At 40.5% G+C, this 27,274-nt stretch overlaps 1 protein-coding gene across 3 annotated transcripts in view; it reads left to right on the top strand.

The window, feature by feature from the left end:
* The window catches only part of LOC124155876 (endoglucanase 15-like), a 166,748-nt gene extending 139,976 nt beyond the window's left edge, over positions 1–26,772 (top strand). For all 3 annotated transcript variants that reach the window (XM_046530040.1, XM_046530041.1, XM_046530039.1), the window contains exons 2-9: positions 5,733–6,099; positions 16,584–16,679; positions 19,153–19,335; positions 19,854–20,088; positions 20,756–20,918; positions 21,893–22,057; positions 23,348–23,487; positions 25,036–26,772. In XM_046530040.1, coding sequence (XP_046385996.1) covers positions 5,748–6,099; positions 16,584–16,679; positions 19,153–19,335; positions 19,854–20,088; positions 20,756–20,918; positions 21,893–22,057; positions 23,348–23,487; positions 25,036–25,414 — 1,713 coding nt within the window. In that variant the 5' untranslated portion in view covers positions 5,733–5,747 and the 3' untranslated portion in view covers positions 25,415–26,772. The remainder of the gene's footprint in view (positions 1–5,732; positions 6,100–16,583; positions 16,680–19,152; positions 19,336–19,853; positions 20,089–20,755; positions 20,919–21,892; positions 22,058–23,347; positions 23,488–25,035) is intronic.
* The last annotated feature ends 502 nt before the right edge of the window (positions 26,773–27,274 follow it).

The following is a 27,274-nucleotide window of genomic DNA, read 5'->3' as shown; positions in this document are numbered from 1 at the left end:
AAAGTCACACAGAAAAATATACTCAAAAGTCCGTTTTGTTTTGAGTCCTTAAAGTTATTTTTCTATCAATAATGTGGTATATCAGTAGACTTATTGTGCAATTAACAAGTCAATAGATTCTCTTGTATCTTTTGTATGCCCGTGAGAAGTGAAGTACCTATGAGTGTTTTCTTTTTGGGCTATAAAACATAAGATTATGCGACAAATTATTAGATTTCCTTAAATCGTCATCGTCAATCGTGGCCACTTATGCAAGACCCCAAAAAGCTGACAGCGCTGTGTAGGCTATCATTCATATTGAAACTTCAGATAAATCATCATTGTTTGTATTTAATCAACGTTTTCTACCCTCTATTAGCACTATTGAACGAGCTTACTTTGGACCTCAATGCAAATGCTGTCGTATGTTTCCAAGTTGCTTTTTGGTCTAGTGCCATGGTTGCATATTTATTCACTGAATAATTTTTTATATTGATTGCTTTTCGTGGGTGTTTAATGACAAAAAGACGTAATTTTATCGAGTACCTTACATTCCTATTCATGATGTTATTGATTGGAAGTAGGGTCCGAAGACTCGTCCATAGACTTGATTAGCTTTTACCTGGAGAGGCAAGCATTTCAAGCATTTCAGAATGCGTTGGTTTTTTGGCATTAGTTTCGCTTCTTATGTTGATGGTACATTTGGGGTTAAATAAGATTGGAGATCCTAATCCTTTGGACGACAGCACGGTTGCTGTGAGGTGAAGTATCGGTGTAGCTGGTGGTATAGCTTTTTTTGTTGAAATATAAAGAATTATCAAACATAATACTCATTACGAGTAATAAATATTTTTAAATATTGATTTTCATGGAAAATAATGTTCCAGTGCTTCAAGTTAACGCTTTCCGTGAATATGGCAATTATTATCTCTATTCTTTATTTTCTTTAGATGGCTAGCAAAAGTGGTATTCTGTTGGCTTTTTACAAAAAATCTAAAATCTCACTAAATAGTCGCTTCCGTTCGGCGGCCGTAAACATTGAAGAATGGTCGATTGTTCCAACCCTTGAATAATGATCTCGCATTATAACTATTGCCCTTTAATTTGGTCGATATTTTATTCTGGAATCGGAATTGGTTGCTGAATAGAGGTTTTGCTGTGTTCATCCAATGAGAAGTTCTCGGAAACGGAATTTAAATCACCTTAATTAAACAACTCCAGATTCAGCATTCACTTATATATCCGTCTATTGCCTTGCCATTTCCTTTCTGGCGTCCCCACCCCACTCCATTGACTTCCTCATTTCGTATTCATTTCCCCCTGTCTGAGATCCGACCACTCCACAATCTCTCATTTCCATTTATCGATGCCATTTGATACAATTCTCATCTGCATACTTCAGACGCGTGCTGCTCAACGGATCAAAATCCGTACCTATCGGGGTCTTTCATTTTTTTTAGGCACTGTGCCCGCGTTTATAAGGCTTGACTCACTCGCTGTGAGTCACTACAGGACATCGTCGTATTTCTATTAGGTTTGTTTCTTTGAAAGTAATTTTCTTTTGGCTATGATATGAAATCTGTCCATTTCTTCCGTAATTTGAATCGATATGATCCCCTGTGTATGATGTTAATGTTAATATTGAGATTACCGACGGTGGGTACTCGCGAATGTGAGCGAATTTCCTGTTTGAGAATTTTATTTTCATGAATATTTTCTGTTAACATGGTACCTCTCTGGGATGATCCGGTGTCATCCGCATAAATATATGCATTTATGTATTAATGCATTTATTTTTTTCATTAAATTTTATTTTTGCGTTTTTCAACGTTATAAAGACATTATTTTGGTGTACGAAAAGAAATGCAAAACTTTTATTCGCTCGTATTGGTGGCATACATATTTGTACAAGTTTATGGTTACTGTAACTACTGATGTACTGCTGATTTATTTGTGCTATGTACAGCAGTGGTCTCATCATGCTGGAACGCCGTTCCGGCACTGGTCAGGAAAAAATCACATTATTGACGAATAACACTTTTATCAATTTAGGTGCCTCAAAATTTCTAATATATACATTTCTTACAAATTTTAATCAAAACAAATTGTAAATAATGACTTGTATTACAAACGCACAGAATAACAGTTCACTCGTAGAAAAATTTAAGGAAAGTGCGTTCCGGCACTGCTAATTCTGCCATGTCACCACTGATATATGTACAACCTTAATTGTAAAAATAGCATCAGAGAATAACCTGTAACATTTATAGCTGGTTTATAGACGTGTTCTAGCGTCGTTCCAGTGTAGATACTGAATTTATAACTTTCACGAAATGCATAATCTTCTAATTTTGGGTTTCGACAGCCATAATTAGGTGTCCTATTCGGGGTTATCTTGAATGATTACCAGCCAAAGCATATCTTTCCTTGAATTAAAATGTCTGGTATTCATCACTTACGATAATCTCTCTGCGCTTGACCAAATGTAATGAATAGTAAGTTGGCGAGTCGACGTGGTGGTCAGTTTTAAATCTTCAGAATTTTTTTATTAGTTTCATATTTTATCAGAATTCAGTTGATAATAAAAGGAGGCGCACGATTGGAAAAATGTTATAATTTGATCTTTAATATGACTAATATGACAGCGAGACGCCTCAATGTCCAAAAGCGAAACTGGTTCGTAGACCAGGAAAACTAAGAGCATTCTGATTGGTCGATTCTCCCGTTACTCACGCCGAACGTGATCCACTCCTGTTGTGCTAATGATTGCTTCTAATAGTGATGAAATTCTGTCCTCTGTTTTCCACAAGAAACGGCTGGAAATATTTTATTCAAGGGCAGATTATTGGTCAGTCGCTCCCAACATCTCCTGAAAATGTTTTTCCAACGGGGGAATATTAAAATATTGCCTCATCACGTTCAATATTTGGGGTTAGAAATTTCAATGAATTTCTCATAAAAACGGGCATCACATGCAAAATATCTCTTCTCTCTACAGTCAATAATTTTTGAGCCATCGGATCGGCCGAAAACAGGTTTTTAGAATGGTATTTGTGGGTGAATTAAAGTATAAAAGTGGAGTTTCTGCTGTATTTTCCATTTCTTCACATATTAATTTTGTCATTTCGTCAAGAATTCGAGCTATCCAACCATGGGATGTGGAAATGCTTTATTTCTTAACATGTTCGCTCATGCCAGGCATATATCTATCTATGCCACTCTACCTACGGTGAATTGTGTAGAATTTGTCATACGCTTTTCGTGCGTGCTTGAAGTCTTTTCCGGATGTTGTCTATGGAGCGACTTCACTCAGGTCGAGGGCGATAGGAAGTAATCAATTCCCATTCTTCCGCGAAGTCGACTTCGCTCGTCACGCAATGCCGTGATTAAACCGTCTGCTTACACCGTCAATGGGTTCGTTGAGACCATATACCTTCACTATTTTCATTCACTTAAATCTGCAGGATGGTTCTTTTCATTTAGTTATAAGTGTTATTTATTTTTTCTTAATTCTTACCTCTGCTTACGTGTTGATGGAATACGAAGGTTTTAGATGTCCCGCTCATATCCTTACCTATGCCTTTAATTACGCCTAATGTACATCCTTTGATTTTGGTTTAAGTCATCGTTAAATCGTTAGTTAAGTCTTTTTTAATTGTACGTTCACCTTTTAATCACCGTTCTATATATTCAGTTACATCTCTGCGTATTTTTCCACAGCCATTATCCATTTGTTTATCTTTTTTATTTCATTCAAAATGCAAGGTATGCTCTTACTTAGCGTATTATACCGATCAGTACAAATTAGTACAATCTCTCATAATATTTTTTTCCTGTTAACACGATGTCATGAGTTTTGAACACGGTGATAAAAGACGCGTATTGATTTTTCCATGTGGTCATCTGAATTATTAATCACTTCTCTTTGTAATTGAGCGGATTCATTTAGCTGCAAAACGCTGTAATGCTATTGTCACACTTAACGAATTTCTCTAGTGTCGCTATATCCTGTATCCGCATTTTCCATCAATCGTTATATCCAAATTTTCTTATTACCATCTCGGATTGGTTGTAGCTAGAGATAGGACCGGAACAATGTTTTCGTGTCCAGGCCCATGGTCGAATCCAATTTCTTACTCTGTTCAGTTTAGTGTCGTTAATCCGGCAGTGTGGAATTTTGTACTTTATCACTCTCATTGTTTGCGTCCAATGAGGATGCCCTTCTCCAGAAGAATGGACAATTCGTTGACATCTGTCATGTGTTATATATAACAAGGATGAAATTCGCCATTACAACATCATTTGGCCTTACTTGGATTCGAACCCGGATCTCCCGATTGCCGAACAGGTATGCTGCCAGTTACACCACCTAGCCATCCTGTTCCAAGGCATATCTCAGGCTGGGTTAACCTATCATCATGTGTTAATGATAAAATGAAGGTTATGGGCAAGGGGGCTATATCAAAGAACATGGCGGTTAAACGTTATATCTGTTGCCGTTTTGCGCGCATTTTATTCCGCAGCGACACCAGGTATCTGTATCACGTTCATGTGATTTCAGACTCGCCATTGAGCATAGTGAAAGTGGTCTTTTTTACTTTGCTTTCGTCTCGCATGCGTTAAATGTGTGGTTTATGTGATTTGTTGGCTCAGTATACATATATTGCTGCCGTTTATTTCCTCATGAAAAGTGGATATACTTAGATGACTGGTGACGCCGCGAGTGGCGATTTTGAAATCTGATTTTAATGACTAACGACGGATTTGAGAATCGTCTTATGTAATATTCACGGTTATGGATTAGTGCCTTAATGTTGAATTTTAATACACTTTTGCTCTCTGCCGTGTATGGCAAGTTTTTTTTCGCCCTGTTTCCTTCTGTTTCATCCTTGTCTCGCATATTTTTTTGCTCCCTCTTTGGATGTTTTCCCCAACTTGAGGGGGATTTGTATGCGTCTGTTGATCATCGCCTTTCTCACGGCAACTGCATCTTGCTCGAGTGTCCAACGGGGAATTGAGCCATTCAATTTTTCCCGTTTCTCTCCATTCGATTCCGCGAATCCTTCTAGGGCACGCGAGGAGGCACCGATTTCTCCGTTCTCTTTGTCTCCCCCTGCCACATCCCCCTTCCCTCTATTGGGTCCCAAATCATTCTCGGAATGAATGCATTGCATGCCTCTCTCTCTCTCCGTCCGTTCCTTCACCGGCGCCAAAATGTTCACCTTTCCCTTCTTCGTCCGTTAGATTGTGGTATCTCTCATGGCATCATATTCAGTGTAGACTTAACTTCTTGCGCTGAAAATACGAGTCCACCTCGTCAATGAACTTCTGATGCCAAATCGCAGGATTACGAGTGCAGCTCGTCATCTGATTTTCATTATTTTAGCGCTATGTAGGAGAACAATGTAAATGTTAATAAAACTTATTCAGAACTCGACCCATAGCAACAGGTATTTTGACAACTACTACTCAAGAACAGTGTGGTCCAAACTTAAACTTGGGTGTCTTTCAAAACAATTTAAAAACAAACACACCACCGGCCACTGCTCTAATCAAAGAACCAAATCATATCAAAAATGTAATAAATGGCATAGTAAAAAAGGACGATAATTGGTCATCCAACACTTTTAATGGCGAACCCTACACTAGATTACATGTTCTGGGGTGCTTAGTTTCACTGATTTTCTATGTATTTTGGTGTACTTTTTGGGCAGTGTAATTTATGAATCTTTATTATCTTTATTCCTGTGCAGGCTTTCACCTCCGAGATGGGTCCCAACGCCCCTCGGTCACTGTTGGCCCTCCTCGCCCTGGTTGCGTTGACGACGCACGCATTGGGTGCCGCCGTGCCCCCGGCCAATCACACCTCCAAGTTCCTGCCCCACGTGACGGACAACAAACTCCCAGGGGACCACGGGTCGGCCACGTCCAGCGGGAAGCCCCCCCAAGGCCCACCCTCCGAGTATGACTACGACAAGGTGCTGGAGCTGTCGCTGCTCTTCTACGAGGCCCAGAGGTCCGGGAAGCTGCCGAGGGACAACAGGATCCCTTGGAGGGGAGATTCCGCCCTCGGAGACCAGGGTCAGCACGGGGAGGATCTCACCGGAGGGTACTACGATGGTGAGTGGTGATTTAAGGACCACAGGTGGCGAATAAAATGATAAAACTTATTGAACTCTCCTTTGGTTTATTAATGGCTAGCAGGCCACCCGGCGTTGATCGGGAAGAACAGAACCCAGAGAAGGGGAAACTTAGGACTTGGAATCCATGGTCATATTGACCTCTCAATGGGAAAATATGAAAGGACGGAAGGAGAAACACGATTTGACTGAATGCACGGTTAAAGGGCAGCAAGTTTATTCATGGTTATTCTTGGGCTATTTACCTGTGAACGGTGAAGTTAGGAGAAAAGGCAGAGTTTGCACTGAAAGTCGCCAAATCGGCCTCCACCTCGCACGCAATGTGCAAAAATATATACAAACGTGGTAGATTGGATTGGGATGTTATCGGAAGGTGGGAGAGTAAGCAGCGGGTGGAGAATGCGTTCTAGGTGAGTCCGCTTGCTGGGTTTGGTGATGAGAAAACGACGCAAAGGACGCTTCGAACGCAACCGAAAGTAGCACTACGGGGTTCGCGAGAATGAGATGCGCCTTCTCACAAATTTTAGCCGCAATCCATGCATCCGTATAGCAACGCATAGCGGTCAGACATACAGACATCCTCTTTTATGCAAATAGAAGAAGATGACAACGTGTTTGGACGCTTAGCGTCATCATCAGGTCGTATAGAAGTAACAAGACTTGACTTGTACAGTACAATTAGTCTTATCATTTTATTCCGCATGCTGATCCACCTTATCTCGCCGTACACAGTGGAATCCACAGTTGGATTTTTTTGGGGATCCATACGGATTTTTGTATTATTGATCGATTTTATATTATTTTACGGCTTTTTAGATTATTGCATTTGAAGTGGTATGCATTTTTTATGCACGTGGTTTGTCGTAAAAATCAATTTTTCTTTGGACTATCCAAGGATACAACGAACGTGAACTAGCCAACACCGCGTTATCCACAGGTGTACGTTGAGCGCAAACGTTTCACGTAGAAAAATATCATTTGCCTTCGGTATTCGGAAAAAAATTTCTTTCGGATACTTTTATTTTTAATGGTGTGAGACTCTACGCGGTGTATACCCCCGAAATAGCCATCCTTTTCCTTAGCCTTGGGGCATAGGTGATGAGATAATCTTTACAAATGCTATTTTATGTGCTATGACTTTGTTTGCTGTCACGCTGAAGGGTTCATAGGTCAATTGGTATCTGTGAACTAACGGAAAGTTTGTAGTCCTCATTATGGGATGAATGAAGGCATTATTCAAATTTGTCGGGACACGGACATAGGTCTTCCAAGTTAATATAGGTCGAGGACATTCGGGGTTTCTGCCAGCGTGACCGCTGCCTTACATTACGCACGCGTTATTTTTTTAATTAAAGACTAAGACAGAGTATGATATCATATACATTTTGCATTATTCTCAAGTTCTAGATTCGTGGAGAAAGGCACCTTCCCCTGGTGGTTGAATCACTGACACTTTTGATCCTCATCAGCCGAAAAATTAAGTCAATATATGGGTACAGGGTCCCCAGCGTCAGGTCAAGGGAATCTTGGTAATTCTTTGTATTTATGTGGGAACAGTTTGTTATCGAAGTTCTAATATAAGCTCTCCTCTGAATGTGTTTTCGTATCGCCTTCTGTGGCTTATAACTGAGACACTATCGTGGCGTAGAGTAGCCAATTATCGGCAATGAATTTCCCGCACTCGAGTGCTTTGAATTTTTAAGACGATTATATGCATGATATTGATTTTTATTAAAACGTGTAATGGATTTAGTTACATCATCAAAGGAGGAATGTTTTCCTGGTATGTGTAATAATGTATGTCATTGATATGCCCTCTTGCTTTGACACTCAGGTACGAATGTAATCTCTTGCTCCAAGGAAATCCTTTTGTGATCGCTGGCGGCACTCAATATGTGGCAATTTCCCTCATTATATTTATTGACTGAGCAAAATAATGCATCAGGGTTTAAATTGGTGTTTGACATCGTAATTGGGAATGAATCGCCTCGTATATTTCTTTTCAAGAGGAAATAGATAATGTACTCTACGATTGTGAAAATGATTATGAGATGTAATTGAATCATTACAGTAAAATGGAGTATTAATTAAGCATTAGTAACATATTTGAGAGATATTATTTCCGTTAATGATCTCCCTAATTTTAATGGTATCAATAGAAATGAATTATATTTTGGAATATGCATTTGTTAACAAGGCTGATAATGATATAGTTTAACTTTGACCCAAACACTAATTTTAACTTCTTAAGAGTTAATTTTCATTGATTTATAACTAGGGTAATCAAATTAAATAAATGTACAGCCTCATATTTGTGATTCTTTCGAATTCGAATTGCAGCCATTTTCTCATTGCTTTAAGTTTTCATTCGCTTCAGGCATTAAAACTCCAGTGTTTATATAATCGAGGACCATTACCTGGATACTTTTGATTAAACCCTTCCTTTTAAACAAAATACTTTCGTCTTTCTCTGTGGTCAGAGACTTCATTTCTAACTAGTTTTAAGTCACTTTTATAATGATTAATTCTATTGTGTTAATAGAGAATCTTCTTATAAAAAACTTCTCCCGTTTTTAACGGACGAGACTTTATACTAACCTCCCTGAGGTCTTTGGCCCAAAGAATTCTTTAAGACTTTGGTTCCTTCCTCGTTTCCTTCCCGTTTAAATTCAAGGTTCAATTTTAGTTTAGTTACTTTTGTTAGTTTGGTCTTTGTGCCATACTTTTTATGTGTTTCAACCTGATATGACTTAATCCAATAGTTTAATTTATCATCTGTTTGTTGTAGTATCATCACATCAATATATGTGTGGCTTCTGCTGTTTCTTGCAGTTGCCTCTATGTACAATTTGTAATCCCACCTTGAATACGTACGGAGAGTTGGTTTGGGGAGTTGGAAGGTTAGCCAATGCATTGACTTACTGCGAGAGAAAGGCAAATGTCATTTTCTTTCCTTTTATCTCAAGGTCGAGATTTAAGACTTTTTGCGATCACGCGGGCATATGTGCCTGCAGGAGATGGGATGAGGATCGTGTGGAACGAAGGGACCGTTTCAGCACTGAACGATTTTGCAGCTTGGGCCTTGATATTCCACAGTTGCACGCACGAATATTACAGAAGGGGATCCACATGGCGGCCTGTAAATGTGGTGTCATCCTCCGCGCATTTAAATGGGTTTACAAAAGTCGCCACTCGCGTCGCTGACGGACAATTTGATCCGAGTTACACGGGGAAATTAGGTAATGTAATTAGGGGTTTCAACCGGAAGTGATATACACGGTGATGTGATCTATCAAATACATAACTTTTCCATGGTATTCATCGTAATTTAAAACAATTTACTGCGAAATATTGGAAAAAAATTGGATGGCAATGTACTCATCTCCGCGCTGCGGACATTTTTGTTCACCGATTAAAATGCTACCGAAGTGGCAACAGAAATCAACCTTATATGAGATGGAATTGGACCTCCTTTATGCAGTCCCCACGGTTGCATTGATGTGCATTCGTCTGATTATTGTCCACATCGTTCTAGCCGTATCAGTTGCTGCTCTCTTTTCACGGCAACTCAATCCTTTTCAAAATAAATAGACGTGTTCTTGGTTTGAGTTTAATATTTTCGTCTCTAAAATGTGTGACTGTTTTCAAGATTGAAGTCGACTTGAAGAATCTGGCACACATTTAATTTTCCGCAAGTAAAATTCAGTGATAATGAACCTGTAAATCAACCCCTAGCATAGTCCGTCCCTATTTTTGGGCAATACAAAAGGGGGTACCCAGGGTTAAAGCTAGGGGGAGGGGGGCGACAAGCCATCGTTGCTCAAATTGTAGGTAAGATTTAAGCATGGAAAAGGTAAATGAAATTAACATTTTAATGAAACTGTAACAGCTCTATATTAGTTTTTTAATTATTTGCTTGGAAAAAATATTGTTTTCCTTACAGACATTTGCGATTGTTACTTCTAGGGGAGCAGCTGCCTCCTCCTGCCCCTTGCTGGGTACGCCCATGAGACAATATTATTTCGGACCGAAAATGTATAGGTATTTAGAGCACTAGACACACTCATCTTCCACCGACAGCCGGGTCGCGGCCAGCCGGTGAGATCAAACTGTCTTTTTCTTGCAGCTGCCACGGTGCTTCCTGGAATATTTTTTCGTGAAATACTTCTCGCTGTGTTCAATACATTTTGGTGGTTGAATCACGGGTTTATTCTGATACTTACTGTCAATCCGCCCTACTCTTTGCCGGTGGATCAGGAAATGACTATCCTTTGTCCAGCTGCTTTCCGTAATGAAGCCTACTATTTGCATATTGTTTCCCAATTTCCTCCTCCTGCGTATTAAGAATTCTCCCTCTTTTGTGCTCGGCGCTGTCCTTTGACCGTATCCCTGGATTGTTGAGAAAGTTCTTCGTTTGTGCCAAAGCTTCAAACGTTTGGCAATTACGGAATAGCTGAGGGAGTTCGAAGTTTATATTGCGTTCCTCGCTTGTGTGATGTTGTAATTTGGGATTCATATGGTGAGGTGGTAATTAAGTAAGTTTATGGAGTCAAAATAGGATACTTATATATGTCAGACAGGTCAGTAAGGTAATTGAATATTAAACGTTTTGACTTTATAGTTGAATTAATCAAAATTGCTGTGCAGCCCAGTCATAAAAATTGTAAGACGTATCGGTGATTTTTTAGACTCAAAATTACGCTGCAATTGTTGATCTCACTGTATTTGATTTGAAAATACTTGTTGTATTTTTAAGGGCTGATGTTTGCTCCCCCTAATGGTGGAAATTTTGTTAAATATTTGTTCGAGATAGAAGGGAAGTTTTTATCTTCAATTCATGTTGTGTAAATGGCATCGAGGCCCGTGGGTACATCCATCACTTATAGTGGGATTACAGTTCAATAACTCAATCGCTATATATGTTTTCAGTTATGATGGCTAAAAATAGGCGAACCAGAGCAGCTGAAGCCCTTAAACTCTTCTCTGTCTCTTGGATGGGGTGTTGGGAAAGATTCAATAAAAGCATTCCCTTGAATTTGCTGTTGATTTTTGCCCCAGGTGCGAAACGAAATCGGCAACTTTCCTCGAAGTTTTCGAGTTTTTCCTCCTCGAGATAACAGTTGAAATCTTGTGTCCACATCGTTCGCGACTCTTTTGCGTCACATAACAACGCGTATCGACGTAAGTGCCCTTTCAGCAATACATGTACTTTTTTGCGTCATAGCTCCTTACGTCAATTCTTTTCCCACGGAGTGCATCATTTCTCATGATCATGACGTGCGACGCTTTTTTCGTGCTGCTGCAACTAATAAACTTATGCTATGTTTCCATTGGTGCCTTCCGTGCCCCAATTCACTGTGCAAGCATTACTACCGCTCCCGTGATATCCCATTTATGCGAGAAAGGGGCTCTTCATGGCAGCTGCAACTCTGACTGCGTCAATATTGGCGAAAGATGGCGGGCGTGTTAAACAAATCGAGAGATTGTACTCGAATGTTTAGTTTAGAGACTCAGTGTGACGGTATGAGGACCTTGGTGTTAGTTTTCTGTTGAGTACTACGTCATTGTCTGCTGTTTGAATGTCCCTTGAATACGTTTCCTGATTTGTGTTAACATACACATTAGAGTTAATTGTTAGGCGAAGTTTGAATCAATGTAACATTTCATTTTGAATGTTAGCGCTATTGTAAAGGATACTAAATACGCTCGCTGTGGCGCGGTTAACCAAAAAAAGCATTATTAGACTAGAATGTCATTTTTTAAACATATATTGTAGTTAATTTGCAAATTATTCATTTCCGCATTCCGCTTTCACACTTTAATCGGGGTATATGATTTTGGTTTATTAGGTTTTAGGATGCTATTTCCCAGGGCCGGCCTTAGGGCGGGTTCGTGAAAAAAAAATTAAAATATACGATGGTATCATAACGGCGTAATTACGAAGTCTGAATTTGGGAGGGGAACACATACTTAGCCAGAGAGTGGTAGGGATTCAAAATGCTCGAGTTTGTAGATGGGCTATAGAGTTTAATATTTTAAGTGAAGGGCCCCGCACTGAAGGTTCGCCCCTAGCCCCGCACCTGCTAGGGCCGGCCCGGCTATTTCCAAATCCATTGATAGACCCGATGCGTTTTTAGTACTATGATGATGGTTGTAATATGGTTGTATCGTGCATGATGCAACATACGAGAACATTCATGGATTGCTTAATAAGATATTTTAGGTCGCAATTTCCCTCGCTTCGTTAAGTTTAGTGGTAATGTGGTGCATCTTGATTGCTCAGTTATTATTATTAAATTGTGGAGTAATAGTTTTTCATGTCTTTTGTCGTAGACGTTATTTTCGATATTTATCATCAAGGTTAAATTACTTTCAAAGCAATAAGTCTGCAATGTCTGAATTCGGTTTACGAAAACTGACATTAATTCCACCGCACATTCCGGTTAATTCTGATACATTGGTAACAGTACATTTTGCTCTGACTTAGCGACTCCCCTTATATCTGAAGTATGATTAACCGGATTTGCTTGCAATTGGTCTCTAGTTTTTGCAAATTGCCTCCCGTAAGTGTTGGATAAAACCTTCCGATGCATAGTGCTTCTATGCGGTATTTTTTCCTATTTACCGGAGAAATCTCATCCTGTTTTTGTGGATGCGCCCCAAGTGAGCGACTAAGACGTAATTGGCTCAGTCGAACCACAAACGATCGCATTCCTCTGCGTTTAGTATCCATGGATGATTCTCTTGACTTCAGTGGAAATGTTGAATTTTTGTTCGGGTAAACGAAGATATCGTACTGGCCACTTATTCTATTTTAACAGGTTGCAACACATATTTCGAATGCAACACTATCATCATCAGGTATTGGCGATGTGTAGCAATTGGACTGGTATGTAGGAATGTAGGATTGGCTCTGTAGGTACCTAGTAATAAGTACCTGGTGATGGTTGTGTTGCAACCGAAACGTTGCCTCGTAGTCTACCGTGGCGCTCAGAATTTGTGGGTCTCTCCATTTCCTGTGTTTTCGCCGCGTTTTCTTGTCAGAGGCAGTGGCGTAACTAGACTTATTCTTTGGGGAGGATGGGGGAGCCTGGGAGGACGAACCACCCCACACCCGGCAACGAGGTGTCGGGAAAATTTTTGAAAAATTACATGCCTGGAAATGCATTATATATCATTTTGTCACTTAAATTTTAACTTTAAGCACATGCAGTTATTACGTGTCAAAACTAGACGATAGTTTTAAATATTTTTTATATTTCTCTGAGTGTTTGGGGGGGGATATATCCCCCTTCTCCCCCCATAATTACGCCACTGGTCAGAGGTGACGACAGTTTCGCAAGGATTCCACCAGGCGTCTTAAGGTCGAAGTGGTAGAGTGGTCCACTGCAGTTCGACCTGAAGACGTGGAATCCTGTCGAAACTGTCGTCACCTCTAAAAACAAAACGCGGTGAAAACCAGGGAAATGGAGAGATGCCCGCATTGCAAACGAAACGCGCGTTCAAACCTGTGAAAATAAAAGTAGTGGCCATTGCGATATCTTTGTTTATCATTCGATACATGTTGTTCCACGACATCTCTCCTGAAATAGTTTACTTAAGAGGTAACCCCACGCATACGAGCTCGTGAATCAGAGGGCGAGCGCGTGAATTTAATGCTGCAGGCGATGCTGCAGGGGCAAAGGCGCACCTGAAGTGTATCGCGTGGACTTTCCGCGTCTCCTCGCGCAGTGCACTGAGGTGCTTGACGGAGCGACTCCGGGCATTCCCCATTGCGGGCTCCACCCACGTGCTCCGCTGTCCTTGGCCGACGTCCAACGAGGTTTTGTCAACGGCGGGAAGCACCTGGGGAATGCTCGTGACAGCGACTCCACTCCCCGGGAACGAGGGGATTCTCTCTCATATGTTGTACGACCTAAAGGTCATGCCATCCGTATGAGCCATCAAGCTTCGAAGTGCCTTCTTCACATTTTTATAAATAGATTGTAAGATTTTTAAGGCTTCATTCGTTGAATGAATGAATGTTTATTATTTTCAAGGATAACCTTATAGAGCATAGAAAAGAAATTAAACATCATGTTCTGAAATCACAAAGCGCATTCAGTTCTGAAGGCAAACATCAATTTAACAAAATATTCCATAACAACAACACAGAAAATAAATGTTTTTGGTTTTAAAGAAGTCATGCCGAGGCTTCCCAAGGATGGGAATTAAAAGAGTTTGTTTAAAATTGATTATTGATTCCATGAAAATTATTCTAAAAACTCACATTATTTTCATCGTTTATCACGTCATCCGTTTCTCCACGATATCCCTATCGAGTGGCTTTGGTTGAGTTCAGTGTTCGGTGAATATCTGCTTTATATTTTTCGATGTGCGTTATCAGATTACGTAGAACAGCGATTCTGATTTCGTCGAAACGTACTTCCATTTCTATCACAGAATGCTGTGATTAGGCTGCTTTGATATTATGATGGTTAAATTTAGAATTCTTGGACACGATTTTGATGAATTAAGCTACACTGGGGAAGCATTAGTGCTGAAAACTAATGTTTTATTTGCCGATACATTCACTCTCTGGGTTCTTAATTTAAGAATAAGATTCACGTTTTTTGCTATTTCAAAGTTATGTATACACTTCGAGTTAAGATCTGTCACCTTTTTAAAGTTGATTATCCTTAGACATATTCGACTATATCCCTGGGATGCACAAGGGAGTTTTCATGAAACTCCCCTCTGAGGGGAGATTGTCTTTTAGCAGCCGAGGCGAGGAAATCCACGCGAGCGAGATGAATGAATGCTCTTTCTTCGAGTTTCCATCTAAAATTCAATAAGAGGTGTCGAGGCGATTGAAGTGCATTTGAGCTTCCAAGAAAATAGCCAAATTTATCGTTGGATCGTGGCTGTGAAGTTTTTCTTTGATTCTTTTTTGTCATAACGTTCTCCTCGTATCTTTTTCCCGGTTTCGGCCGTTGATGTTGTTCACTCGAGCTGTTTTCAAAGGCCCCACGTCACTTCATTGATATTCTCGCATGCATTGTGTGCGGCGATACCCTTTGTGCGGAATAATTTACTTCTTCGCCGTGCCCGAAGGATAATTCTGATGGTCGTCGCACAAATTGCTTTCGCCGTAGGATCTCTTTGAGCGAGTCGTTCGCATTGATTTTTCAATCCCGTCACGGATTGAGTTTCGCAAGGACTCTCCGCGTCACGCCGCCGGACGCCCGCGGACTTCTTAAGATACTCTCGCCAGTTTGCTCTCCGCCGCGGGTGCAAGTTTATTGTACGTATGTACTTGGCGTAAAGTATAAATTGTCCCGAGGAAGTGCCGTATTCTACGGGCTTTCATGGAGGTAGTAATCGTTTGATTTTTTCTCCGCGAAGAAAAATACAGATAATTTATTTTTTTAAATTATTCCCGCACCACCTAAAACAGCACATATTGTACTTGGGGTTTTTCAACAAATATACGTGCACGGACAACCGTGCCCTGGATAGGGTCAATCATCCTGGCGGGAATCGAACTTGCGAACTCTTGTTTGGTCGGCGAGGACTTATTCCGCCGCTACCGAAGCCGGCGTTAATTTGTAAATTATTTAAACTATTATAATTATTAAACATTAATTTTTAAAGAACTCTCTAGCCACTTTAATTACGACAATTCTCATTGGCCAGGCTGTAAACTGGATTCTCAGGGCAGTTATAAATTGTTTATATTTAAAATACTTTATGTTATGCCCATGATATTTTCTCAACTCATTCACCTCTCTTAAAAATCACTACTACCCCTGCCCAGACCCAGCTAATGTCTTTACCGTGGTTGCTGTTTTGCCTCCAGGGAGACGACATTATAATGAGGCAACATTTACCTTTTTTACCCCAACCGCTAAAAGTTGGAACTGACATGCCGAAACCTTGATCGGTTAATATAACCTTAAAGTGTGGAATATTACCACTATGTTTCAATGATGATTTTTATAAAATTTATGCTCCGTTAGATGCTATTTAGAAGTGAAGATTGATTTGAATTGGCGAAACAGGTATTGATGTGTAAGAAAATGAAACAATAAACATTTGACCATAGATGGCCATTTTTATGGCTATACTTCTGTGTATAAGTGGCAGTTGGACAGTTGGAAAATTGAGAAGGAACGTTCTTGAGGCTGCTGAAATGTCAATACGGTGGAAGGCAGGAATTACAAATGTGCTTCCTAATACTTGTTTAACAGAATAACTTTATTGTCTCATCTCGGATTTTTTATCCATATAATTAATTCTCGCGATTATTTCGTGTCTGTAAGACAGAAACTGCGATGGATGTACGTATATAACATATTTATTCGCGAGATTTTTTACTCTCATACTTTGACTTGTTGTCTTGTTTCAAATTTTACTACATTAGTACCGTTTTCTGAATCATAATAGTGAAATCAACCCTTAATATTTTTTTCTTTTTTTCCACAGCTGGCGACTTCGTGAAGTTCGGGTTTACCATGGCGAGTTCGACCACCTTGCTTGCTTGGGGCTTGCTGTCTTATCATGATGCTTATGACGCTTCAGGTAAGCTCCTCAATGTTCGCAAAACGTTTTCAGAAACTATGCGGTATATTTCTGAGCCACCGCTGACTGCAGCGGCATGTGTCATCAATTATATCTCCTTTAAGGTTATTGCTAGCATGTTCTTGGGGTTTTTTATAGATGTCCTAGATGATATCGCTATCTATTCGGTTATATTGGCTGTAGGTTTTTGCAATTGAATTAACATAGTGTAAAGAGGCGAATAATACCGTTGTATATTGATCGTTTTTATCGTATGGAAAGGTTATTCAGAATAGATATATTTTAGTGGTGCCAGGATCTAGGCCTGGGATTTTTGTGCATGATGTGATTCTTTTCGAAATTCTGATAATATAATATTTTAGCTGAAGCCTAGCTCTACGATGTGTGACAGGTAACGGATGTACTTAACGATTAAGGAGCGAAATTTTCTCAGCGATAGATCCTTTGATCTGATTCCCCGTTATATTTATTGGCGGTCACAGGCGGATTTTATTGGGGGACGACGGCACGTGTCTCCCCCTCCCCCCCCAGATGCTTTAACATAATAGACAAGATTTTTAATACGGTTATCATTACGTTCGTTTTTTGTGTATTTCGCTGCCTCAATCATTTAATTTCATATTGTTAACTTTAATATTAACATAAAGAGAATATTTCGCGTAGTAATTGTTGTATGTTGTTTTTAATCTCAATTATAAGGAGACCTTTTACTTGTCTGGCCTTTGAGCTCTCCCAGAAAAAAATTCTGGATCCGGCCTTGGTGGTGGTGTAAACATTTTGGCTACCATGATATCTTCTTACCATTTAGGATTTGTCCACGGTAATGCATCTAATTTTATTTTGTCTATATTGCTTCTTAGTTACTCGATGGAGGGTTGTTCAATACTATTTGTTTCCTTTATTTTTGTGTCTCATTCATTCTCGAGTAATAGCGTCGAAACGCGTGGAAGAAAATAAAGGAATGTGTAAAAATTTTCAAAGTTGGTAGATCTTCATTCAGCATGGATTTTTATGAAGGGAAAGCCGAATCGATCGATTTCTTACGTGATGCCATATCATATCAGTCAGTGGCGCCGACCTTATGGGGCCTGAAGGGGTCCGAACTCCCTCAAAAATTCGATATGGGTGGGAGGAGAAGGTGTGTCAGGCTTGTCGATTTTCCCCGGAGTTTCAAGTTATCGAAAGTCAAGTTTTCAGGGTTCCAGTGTTGATTATATGACGCTTCTAAAATGCTAAAAAAAATTAAAACTCACCATATATAAAATTTCCCTGGGCAAGACCCCTCAGTGTGGGCCCCATCCAATATTTTTTATTAGTCGGCGCCCCTGATATCAGCACAAAAATGCGATCAATGTTTTTATTTCACCACAAGGATATCGTGCCTTTGCTTCGGATTTCGCAGTAAACCAAGATTGATAAGTTCGGCCGGTGTAACCACTCTTTTCTTTTTTTCGTGTACCTCATTTTTTGCCCATGAACATTACCCTATTGAAAGCCATTTCCGTATTCCTCAACGGAGCAATGGTTGATTGTCGGCCCCGTTTGCGTTTCCCCACTCGGCTGTTCACTTGGCAAAAGCGACGAGTTTGAGCTTCACTTCCGTCCGGCCCTTTTCCCGCCGCTTGTGTGTGTGACCGGAATCCTTCGCAGCGTTCCCTCCGACCCATGCGTCGCGATCCGCGGCATTTGGCCCGACGCCGCATAATCGACACGGTCCGATTGAGGCGATGCACACGCCTCCTCGCGCGAATTTTCTCACCGATATTTGCTTGTTGACATCGGTCGCACGTCCGGAGCAGTTTCACGGATTGAAGCAGCGACGGCAAAATAGAAAACTAGGCTCTTACACTCTGGGCTGGAACTAGGAGTTTTGTCAGAGGGAGGGGGGAAGATCTGTTTGACCTCCCCCCTCGCTCCCTTCCTCCTCATTCTCCCCCCGCCACTTAAAAACAATATAACAGTTAGCTATTTTTTATGTGCGGTAGTTGAAATTACGCACTGCGTGTTATTTTCGGTTTCCTCGTGTCCGAAAACCTAAGACTTGACATCTTGTTCAATGAAATTCAGACTTTTCCATCTCGATTTTTTTAACATTGAAACCCCATAAGGCAAATTCAAAATTTTGGTTTGGCCCCACATTGTGAGGTCAAAATTGTAAAATTTGCTTACACTCAATAAAACTTAGGACCTTTCCCCTTAAGTATGCCAATTTTCAAGAATATTGCTCAAGGGAAATGACACACGATCTATGGGACAGTCTGTATATGAAGCAGGCTGCGGCTTTACGTCTCATCCGGAGTGCTGACCGACCGGCTCACATCTGAACCGATGACATCAAATGTTAGGATCGCCGCGCCGGTCCCTTTTACGATAGTAGTTTTCCAGTAAAGTTATCATTCTTTTGTTTTTTTACGTGCCTGCGTTGCTGCTCAACATATAAAAATAATGAGACTAATTCCAATTTCTTCCTCAGGTCAACTTGCGCCAGGCATCAAGGCGATCAAATGGGCCACGGATTACTTCATCAAATGCCACGTTCGACCGAATGAGTTCTACGGACAGGTTGGAGACTTCAACCTCGACCATAAATTCTGGGGTAGACCCGAGGACCTCAATATGTCCAGACCATCGTACAAAATAGACGCCAATCATCCAGGTTTGTATTAAGTACGGAGTTGACTGTAGAAAGTTGGTCTGCTGGGATCATTGTGCAGTATGAGTTTACAATTCAAATATCCAATTTATAAAACTGAAATCTTAAGGTCGAGGTCCACCTATTTGATGAACAATTCTTGAATTGAAATGTCTTTTAAACTGTTTGGCAAATACTATTTTTTATTTTCGAGTACAAATTTTCCTGGGGGTAAAACCTTTCCGACAGTTTTTATTTGTTTTGCTGTTAGAACTTCTACATTAGTATTGTTTCTCAAGAAGAAACTGCTACTTTTCCCACTTCCTTCTCCTGCCTTTCCACACTGTGGAAACTTCCATGATGTCGGTCGCCTCCTGCATCTTCCGAGCTTCTGTAGCCTTGTTAAGGTTACGTTCGCGATTAAAATTTTCTAAAAAAACTTTAAATAGTTTAGCGGAACCTTAAAAGGTCTCAACTGGTAGTGGAGACTAGCTGCATCATATAATGCACGTAACTTTATACTAATCATTGGCCTCCTGCAGGTTCTGATCTGGCGGGTGAGACAGCTGCCGCCTTGGCCGCTGCGTCTCTGGCTTTCCGCGCCACGGCCGACGCTTTCGACGCCACCGTCACCTCTGATGGCACGGGCGCCCCCGTCATGGACGCCCGCACCTACGCCGACCTCTGCCTCATGCACGCCAAGCAGCTGTACCGATTCGCCAGCCAATACCGCGGCCTCTACCACGAGGCCATCAAGGGAGCGGCACAGTATTACGAGTGAGTACTTCACCGATTGACCAAATTCGGTGGTCGACATTTTTCCCCGACACTTAAGAATGATGCGTTCATCATCGTGATTTTACGCTTTCCTGTCATAATCTGGGATAGATGTGTTGATCTCATATCGATGCATCCTTGTTAATCATTAATTTAGTATCAAGTCACCCTTATATATCGCTGCGTAAGTTCATGAGGACGCACCACTCTTGCTCGTCTGTTTTTTTCGGTTATGACTCAGTTGTTTAAAACTTAATATATAACATTGAAAATTTCAAGGTGTGTAACTTGGACATTTTTCGGCATAAGCCGTTGCCTTAACTTAAAAAAATATTATTTTATTTACTTATAAGTGTTTTTTGAAATTGTGATGCAGGAAATTGCATAAGATACAATATCTATAAACTTAAATTCACTATTGTAACCTTTAAGAGAATAATACGCCACCAAAAATGGACAAATTAAAATTGGTTAAGAAAGAGTTATGAATGAACTTGTATTTATGCTATGGGGTAACGCACGAGGACAAATAACATAAATTGCTTGTCGTATCCTGCTCATAATCAAATAAATAGGGTTTATGTTCCATTAAAGGGATTATGTTCTATGTGGCATTGCGCCCAAGAGCGTATCCAATAGTTTTATTCTTTATTTTCGCTTTCCACAGGTCCACTGATTACGGCGATGAGTTGACCTGGGCAGCCGCATGGCTGTTCAAAGCCACCAATGACACGACCTTCTTGGAGGAATCTGAGCATCATTACAAGAAATTCAGACTGAAGGAGAGGCCCAATGAATTCTTCTACAACAAGAAAGTCGCTGGTGTTCAGGTAAGCAGCAATTCAAAATGCTATATTCTATGTGTAAATTTATGCTACGTACGGCATATAATGCTATATTCTATGTGTAATTTATGCTACGTGCATCCTGCTTCAAGGGGTGAAGGTAAATGGCCCCGCTCTAAATGAAGTATATTTGGTCCTTTTGATAAAGAGTATGAGATTATTTTCACACTAAATCCAATGCAACTACGATTTGTCTCTCATTATTTATAGAGAGTATTACCTATTACTTGCGTTTGGCATAAATATGTCATTAGCCAGAAGTGAAAAAGAGGGCATGGATTTAATACAGCCAGTATTAAATAGACAGAGCGCCAAAGGTTGTTTTGAATATTATAAAAGGGGGATTTTAAGTGGCTGAGAGGCTAATGATAGGTTAGGCTAAGAGGAAATAATAAGTTATGATTTAGGGAATTCGCGTTACTGCCGTTTTTAAATAGTGTTCTCTCCCTCCTTTGAACTACGAATCGAGTGATCTCCCCTAGCTGATGGGGCGCCCGCCTCTGTGCTTATAAATACCTTCGTTTTCCTGTAACCCTGTCCTTCAAATAGCACCCCCCGTCATACGCCCATTGAGGCGGCTTGCGGGGTAGTATGTTGATGTAGGTGTAAATTTGCAACTCCCTACTCTTGATGTGATCGTATACATGAAACACCACTCTCACAAGTGGCGATAGTGATAATTTCCCTGCAACAGAGAAAACATGACCAAGTTATTTTCTCTTTGAGTATTGTTTTGGTGGAGTTAGTAAGGTAAAAATCCGTTTACTCATTTTTAAGGTCTTGGGCGCGAGTCTCAACTTGTAATTACTCGCTCTCGTATGTAACATAGACCTCTTATTTTGTGGAAATAGTCATTAGCATGGACTCTCGAAAATTATGGATCGGAGATTACCGTTTCAGCCACCTTAAAATAATACCAGGATATGTTATGACTAATCTCATTTTTTTCCCTGTCTTAGGTTCTCCTCGCGCAGTTGACCGGCAGGTCAGAGTACATCGACGCGGCTCGAGCCTTCTGCGACTTCTCAGCCGACTTCCAGAAGCGGACGCCTCGCGGCCTCATCTACATCGACAAATTCGGGACTTTGTGCCACGCCGCCAATGTCGCCTTCGTCTGCCTTCAGGTGAGTGAATAGCTGAGCTTTCTCTCTGTCTCTCTTTTGGGTCATGAATCATCCTCCTCTGCCCATAAGCCACGCATGACACGCGGGAAAAACACGTGTATCCCTGTCACCTCATTTGTACCCAATAATATGCGGGCTAATTAGTTTGTACACAGTGGTTTAGCTTTCCCGAAAAAGGTGGGTCATTGGTCTCTCGACTTGTTTTTCTGTCAACCGACCTCTTTAGATGCATGGAACTGCTGGTTGATGTTACCGTTAAGGTCATCTTTATCTTTGTTCGATGGAATGAGTGAGAAATATAGTCTCTTTGAGTCAACTGCTATGTAAGGCATAAAAAAACTATTGAGTTGGAGAAGCCTTTTTTACCTTCGATTTCATACTTTGAATAATTTCGTCTTCCTAACAAATTTGTCTCGGAATGTCACGTGACAGTTTTTCACCGAAAACGTAAAGAATTGCAGCGATTAATACCAAGAAAAATTGGAATAGAAAAATCTGCTACTGTAGTTATTTCATTTGCCATATACGCTCATATTTAATTAAAAGCCTTAAGCTTATGCCCCAGAATGTAGTAGGGTGATATAAAACGTGTAAATTTTTAGATAAAATGACTTACTGTAAATTCTGCGTCTATGTACATTTCGAGTCATCAAGGGTATGTGTATCAGAGGGTTTTGTTTTACCGTGTATGATTTAAAGAATGGCGAAGAGACACGGTTGAATTAAATACGATTATAAAAATGGCTATTGAAGTTAGTGTTGATATTTCATTATGTGCCATATGGAAATCTCCATCATATCAACTATCATTTTTATAATACTGAAATTATATAATATTTAAATTAAATTGTAATTTATATTATATATAGCGGCATATGGTTAAGGCAACCGTTCCGTTTGCGGGTGCGATGCCGTTCATACACACACACACGTTTTTTTCCCCATTTTGATGGCACGCATAGTTCCGTTAAACCGTCGGTAATTTCCAATCAACTCGAATGGGTATACGCTGAAGAGCTATTGACTTTATAATCCCATGGGTGTTTCTTGGTATGCTAAGCAAGTTATGGATTCCAGGAACATAATCTGTAATCATTGCGAAGGAAATCATGTCATAAAAGAATTTTGCCCACTTGAGGCTGCGAATAAGTTCCTAGATCAATATATTGTATAGTGTCCAGGCTTTCCCCCACAACCACTATCTGTGACTTAAAAATTGGTCCATTTTAGTGGCTGCTTCGATCTATTTTTTTCATATTTGTGTATAACGTACTATTTTTGTTTTTCTAGGCGGCAGAACTCGGAATATCTCACGGGAAGTATGAAAATTTTGCGCGGCAGCAGATCCACTACATGCTTGGAGATTCCGGAAGGAGCTTTGTCGTCGGATTTGGAAAGAACCCTCCCAGGCAACCCCACCACGCTGCCAGGTAAGCTTGCCTACAAAATCATCCTCTGGAAAACATAAAGCATTTTTATCATTTTTTGGATATACCTCTATGATATTTGTAATAGGTACTTGATTCCTATTATCTTGTCTTTGTTTGTTTGGATTTGTCTTTCTCGAATCCCGAGGCGACATTTTAAAATATTGTATCGATACTCAGTTCGACATTTTAATGTAAAATGTTTGCATTCTTGACTACGTCGTCATTAGTACGTTCTGAAAATTTTCATATTTTTATATCACACCTAAAATTGATAGACACAATGTTGTCAAAAAAAGACCCTGAGGTAAAGAAATTATTGTAACCAGTGCAGCGACAGCACTTTCAAAAATGCATGTTGCTTATTCAGATTTGATAGGATAGATTGATCGAAAACACCAGGATTTGATGGAAGACGTTTTTATGAATAGGCAAGCAGTCAGCGAAATAAACTGAAATAGTGCTCTTTCGTCCCCAGCTCTCATAAAGGCCGTTTTACACGGGGCATTGAATTGCGCAGGTTAGAACTGCATTAATGGCGTGGAATTGCGCAAATGCATGAACTAAATTAGAACAGGGGCTATTTTGCCATCTCACGTCCAAGTATTCTCGCATAATTCTAGCAATTCACCGCTTTACACGGCGCAATTTTGGCTGCGCCTTCATACTCACGTCAAAATGCGCAAGTACATGCTTCGTGTAAAACGGCCTTTAGATCGTTGACGAGAGGTGTTGGGGCACCAGCCGTTAATCTCTGCGGGAATACTAATAATATTTGGTGCACGTTATGAAGGATATGACTTCCTGAGTTCGACCTTGCAATTATAAAAGTTCTTTACTCTTTGGAGAGGAAAAATTCCTATACCCATCCGTATGACAAAATATCTTTTCATCTGTCGTACATGGAAACAAAGCGTGGTTCGATGAAATTTTTTTCTACGACGGCTATATTTGCTAGTGCTCAAGTGCTCAAGCAATCGAAAATCAGCTCATAACCTCTTGTGGTTCCCATCCTGAAACATGTTAAAGCTGCGTAACGTTTTTTGCTCGCTCATAGCAGTTTTTGACTAATTTCTCCGCTTTTCTTAGCGTTTATTTAGCTCGCGAATTAAACTTATCTACGATGGATCTGATGAAGAATTTGGGATGCAGAATTAAATTATAACTCTAACGCTCTATTTTCGATTATATATACGGTCCACTTGTGCAAAGCGACGGAAGAAATATGTGTAGAGATGGATAAAGCATAAGATCTTCTCGTTCATATAATATCTTTATTGGTGCTAAATAAGCAAGGCCCTTTTAAAATCCAGTCTCTTACTTCGGTGCATAAACAAATAAACATCCCGGCCTCCTTGACAATTCAAAATGTGAAGGCTCCACTTGCGGTCGCCAAATGAATTAAGCTCACGAATTAAATTTATCTGCGCTGGATCGGATAAACAATTAGAAATGCGGAATTGAATTATAACTGTAACGCCCTTGTTCGCTTATGAATATGTCGCAGCTGTGCTAAGCTTTAATTTATTCCGACATGTTTCTCCTTTATAGTTCCTGCCCTGATCGTCCGAGCTCCTGCGGCTGGGATGCCTTCAACCGCCGCGGACCCAACCCCCAGATCCTCCGTGGAGCCCTAGTCAGCGGACCCGACGAGAACGACTACTATGAGGACCAGAGGGAGGAGTACATCTACAACGAGGTGACCCTCGACTATAACGCGGGCTTCCAGTCGGCCATCGCGGGGCTGAGGCAGCTCCGCCTGCTCGCGGAGGAAGGCGGGCGGCACAACAAGGCAGGACGCAGCGGCGGAACTGGGGAGGAGCTGAGGCCGGAACTGAGGTCCCGCGGGGCGGACGTGAGGATAGCCGCCGTGGTCGACACGACCCCTAGGCGGGCCCGGAGGAGAAGGAGCGACGGACTCCAGAGTTGACCGATGTCGCGCTGAGACCGCTCAAATCGAAATGACTCGACAATTCATGGAGTGAAAAGTTAAATCTCATATCGGGGTTTCAGTATATGTATACATCTTTCGGCGTGTCTAAAAGAATTAAATGGGAAGGCTAATTGGCGCGAAGAGTCGATGGAAATAAAAAAATTGAAGGACGAAAAAATGGGTGGAATTTTTTGAAATTGAAATCGTTTTTTCTATGCCTGCGTTTGCAAGTCGACGTAGTGCGGAATTGTTTTCGTCATAATTCGCTCCTTGCGCCGTTGTCCCAGTTGTGGATTGGTCTTATTTTTTTTAATCGCCCGTCAAAAATACCAGAGAAAGAAATCGATGAAGATTGATGGAAAAATTTTCGGAGCTTCAGTCGAAATTTCTTGTGTTTTTTTTAAAAAGATAAGATAAAGAAAAAAATATACATATTTGTACAGTGATTCGCGGGTATGGTGTGAGTTTAGTACCCTTACGTTCATCAAGTCTTTTTGAGAGTTGATATTAGAGGATGCCAGTATTTGTTGGAGGTGGAGTCTGCTAGTGATCCATCTGAAGACTCATGGATGGCGTGATGGAGATTGGGTGATAGCATAAATTGTATGAAAAGGGTACTATTGATGTATATTTTTTATTATCTGTGACGTTTCTTCAATCTTTTAATGCATTGGCGTGGTGCAAGTTGAATGCACTGCCGTCATTCTGAGGAATAAGACGGAAAAAACGAGAATTCGACGAAGTGTGTGGGAAAACAGAGGGTCCTTACTGAAAGCCAATGAACAAGCTCTCTTGCCAACCACGTTTTAGAAATTTACTGTGCGGATTAAGAGTCCCAAATCCCCACCTTTTTTATTGCTGTAATTATTTTATTAATTTTATTATCTATAAATTTGTGTTTTGTTTTATTTGTGAATGTATGTGACATTTGCCTCTTGGGTGCGCCTAATGGTTATTTTTTTGCATATATATATATACTTTGGAAGGGAGAGAGAAATATGTATATGTGTGTGTGTGTACAGTTGGAGGGCTTACTCTTCTTAGCAGTGTCGCATCGTTGTTGTCATTGGGGTTGCTTAGCGACCAAGTGTCTGATCTCTGGGACGCTACCAACATGGCATCCCGCGCACGCCGCAGATGTATCTGGTGCGTGTATCTGTGTATAGTCTATGTTTATTTGTATTGAAAAGGTGCTCTCAGCGCAGTGGAAAATATTCTGTCTCGGTGTCGCTTCAGTGTTTCTTATCTGCTCTGTACTATACTTTCTTTTTTTTGTACTGTAATTATTTTATATCATAACCACATGTTTTTACGTTATATTTCTTTGAAGACGGAGTAAAATACATGATGTTGTACATTCGTTTTTTCATTCTCAATCCTCTGCTCGTTCCTACCTCTTCCTTTTTGTACGTTTTTCGGGCGTTGTGACGCTATTATTTTATTTTAGCGGCTGAGCTTTGCACATGTAATCTACCGTTCAAGGTAGGTAAAAGAAAACACATTCTAGGAAAGAAAAATTCTTTTGTGAAGATACCTAATAGTTGTTCAAATGTGGCCCTCCATGTCCATTGTTGGACATTGCTGCAATGTTGTTTGGCGGGTCCTTCGGATATTTGACAAATATCCATACAGCGTTAATTGCATTAACATGGACATTGCACGGGTGTCATACGTAGACTCCAACAATGTTGTCTGGATGTTTTCAGGATATTGAATGATGCATGGGTCCTGATTCAGACTTATCTCCTGTAGCAGTCTCCTCTCGTCGCCCAAGATACCTAGGAATTGAACGTTCCTCTCCATCCATCTCACATTACCAATAGGGTAGTTTCCTTCATCAAAGAAAACGAAAGGAAT

The sequence above is a fragment of the Ischnura elegans genome, chromosome 3 (genome assembly GCF_921293095.1).
Source record: "Ischnura elegans chromosome 3, ioIscEleg1.1, whole genome shotgun sequence".
Taxonomy (NCBI): Eukaryota; Metazoa; Arthropoda; class Insecta; order Odonata; family Coenagrionidae; genus Ischnura; species Ischnura elegans.
This window is presented reverse-complemented; position numbering and strand designations above follow the sequence as displayed.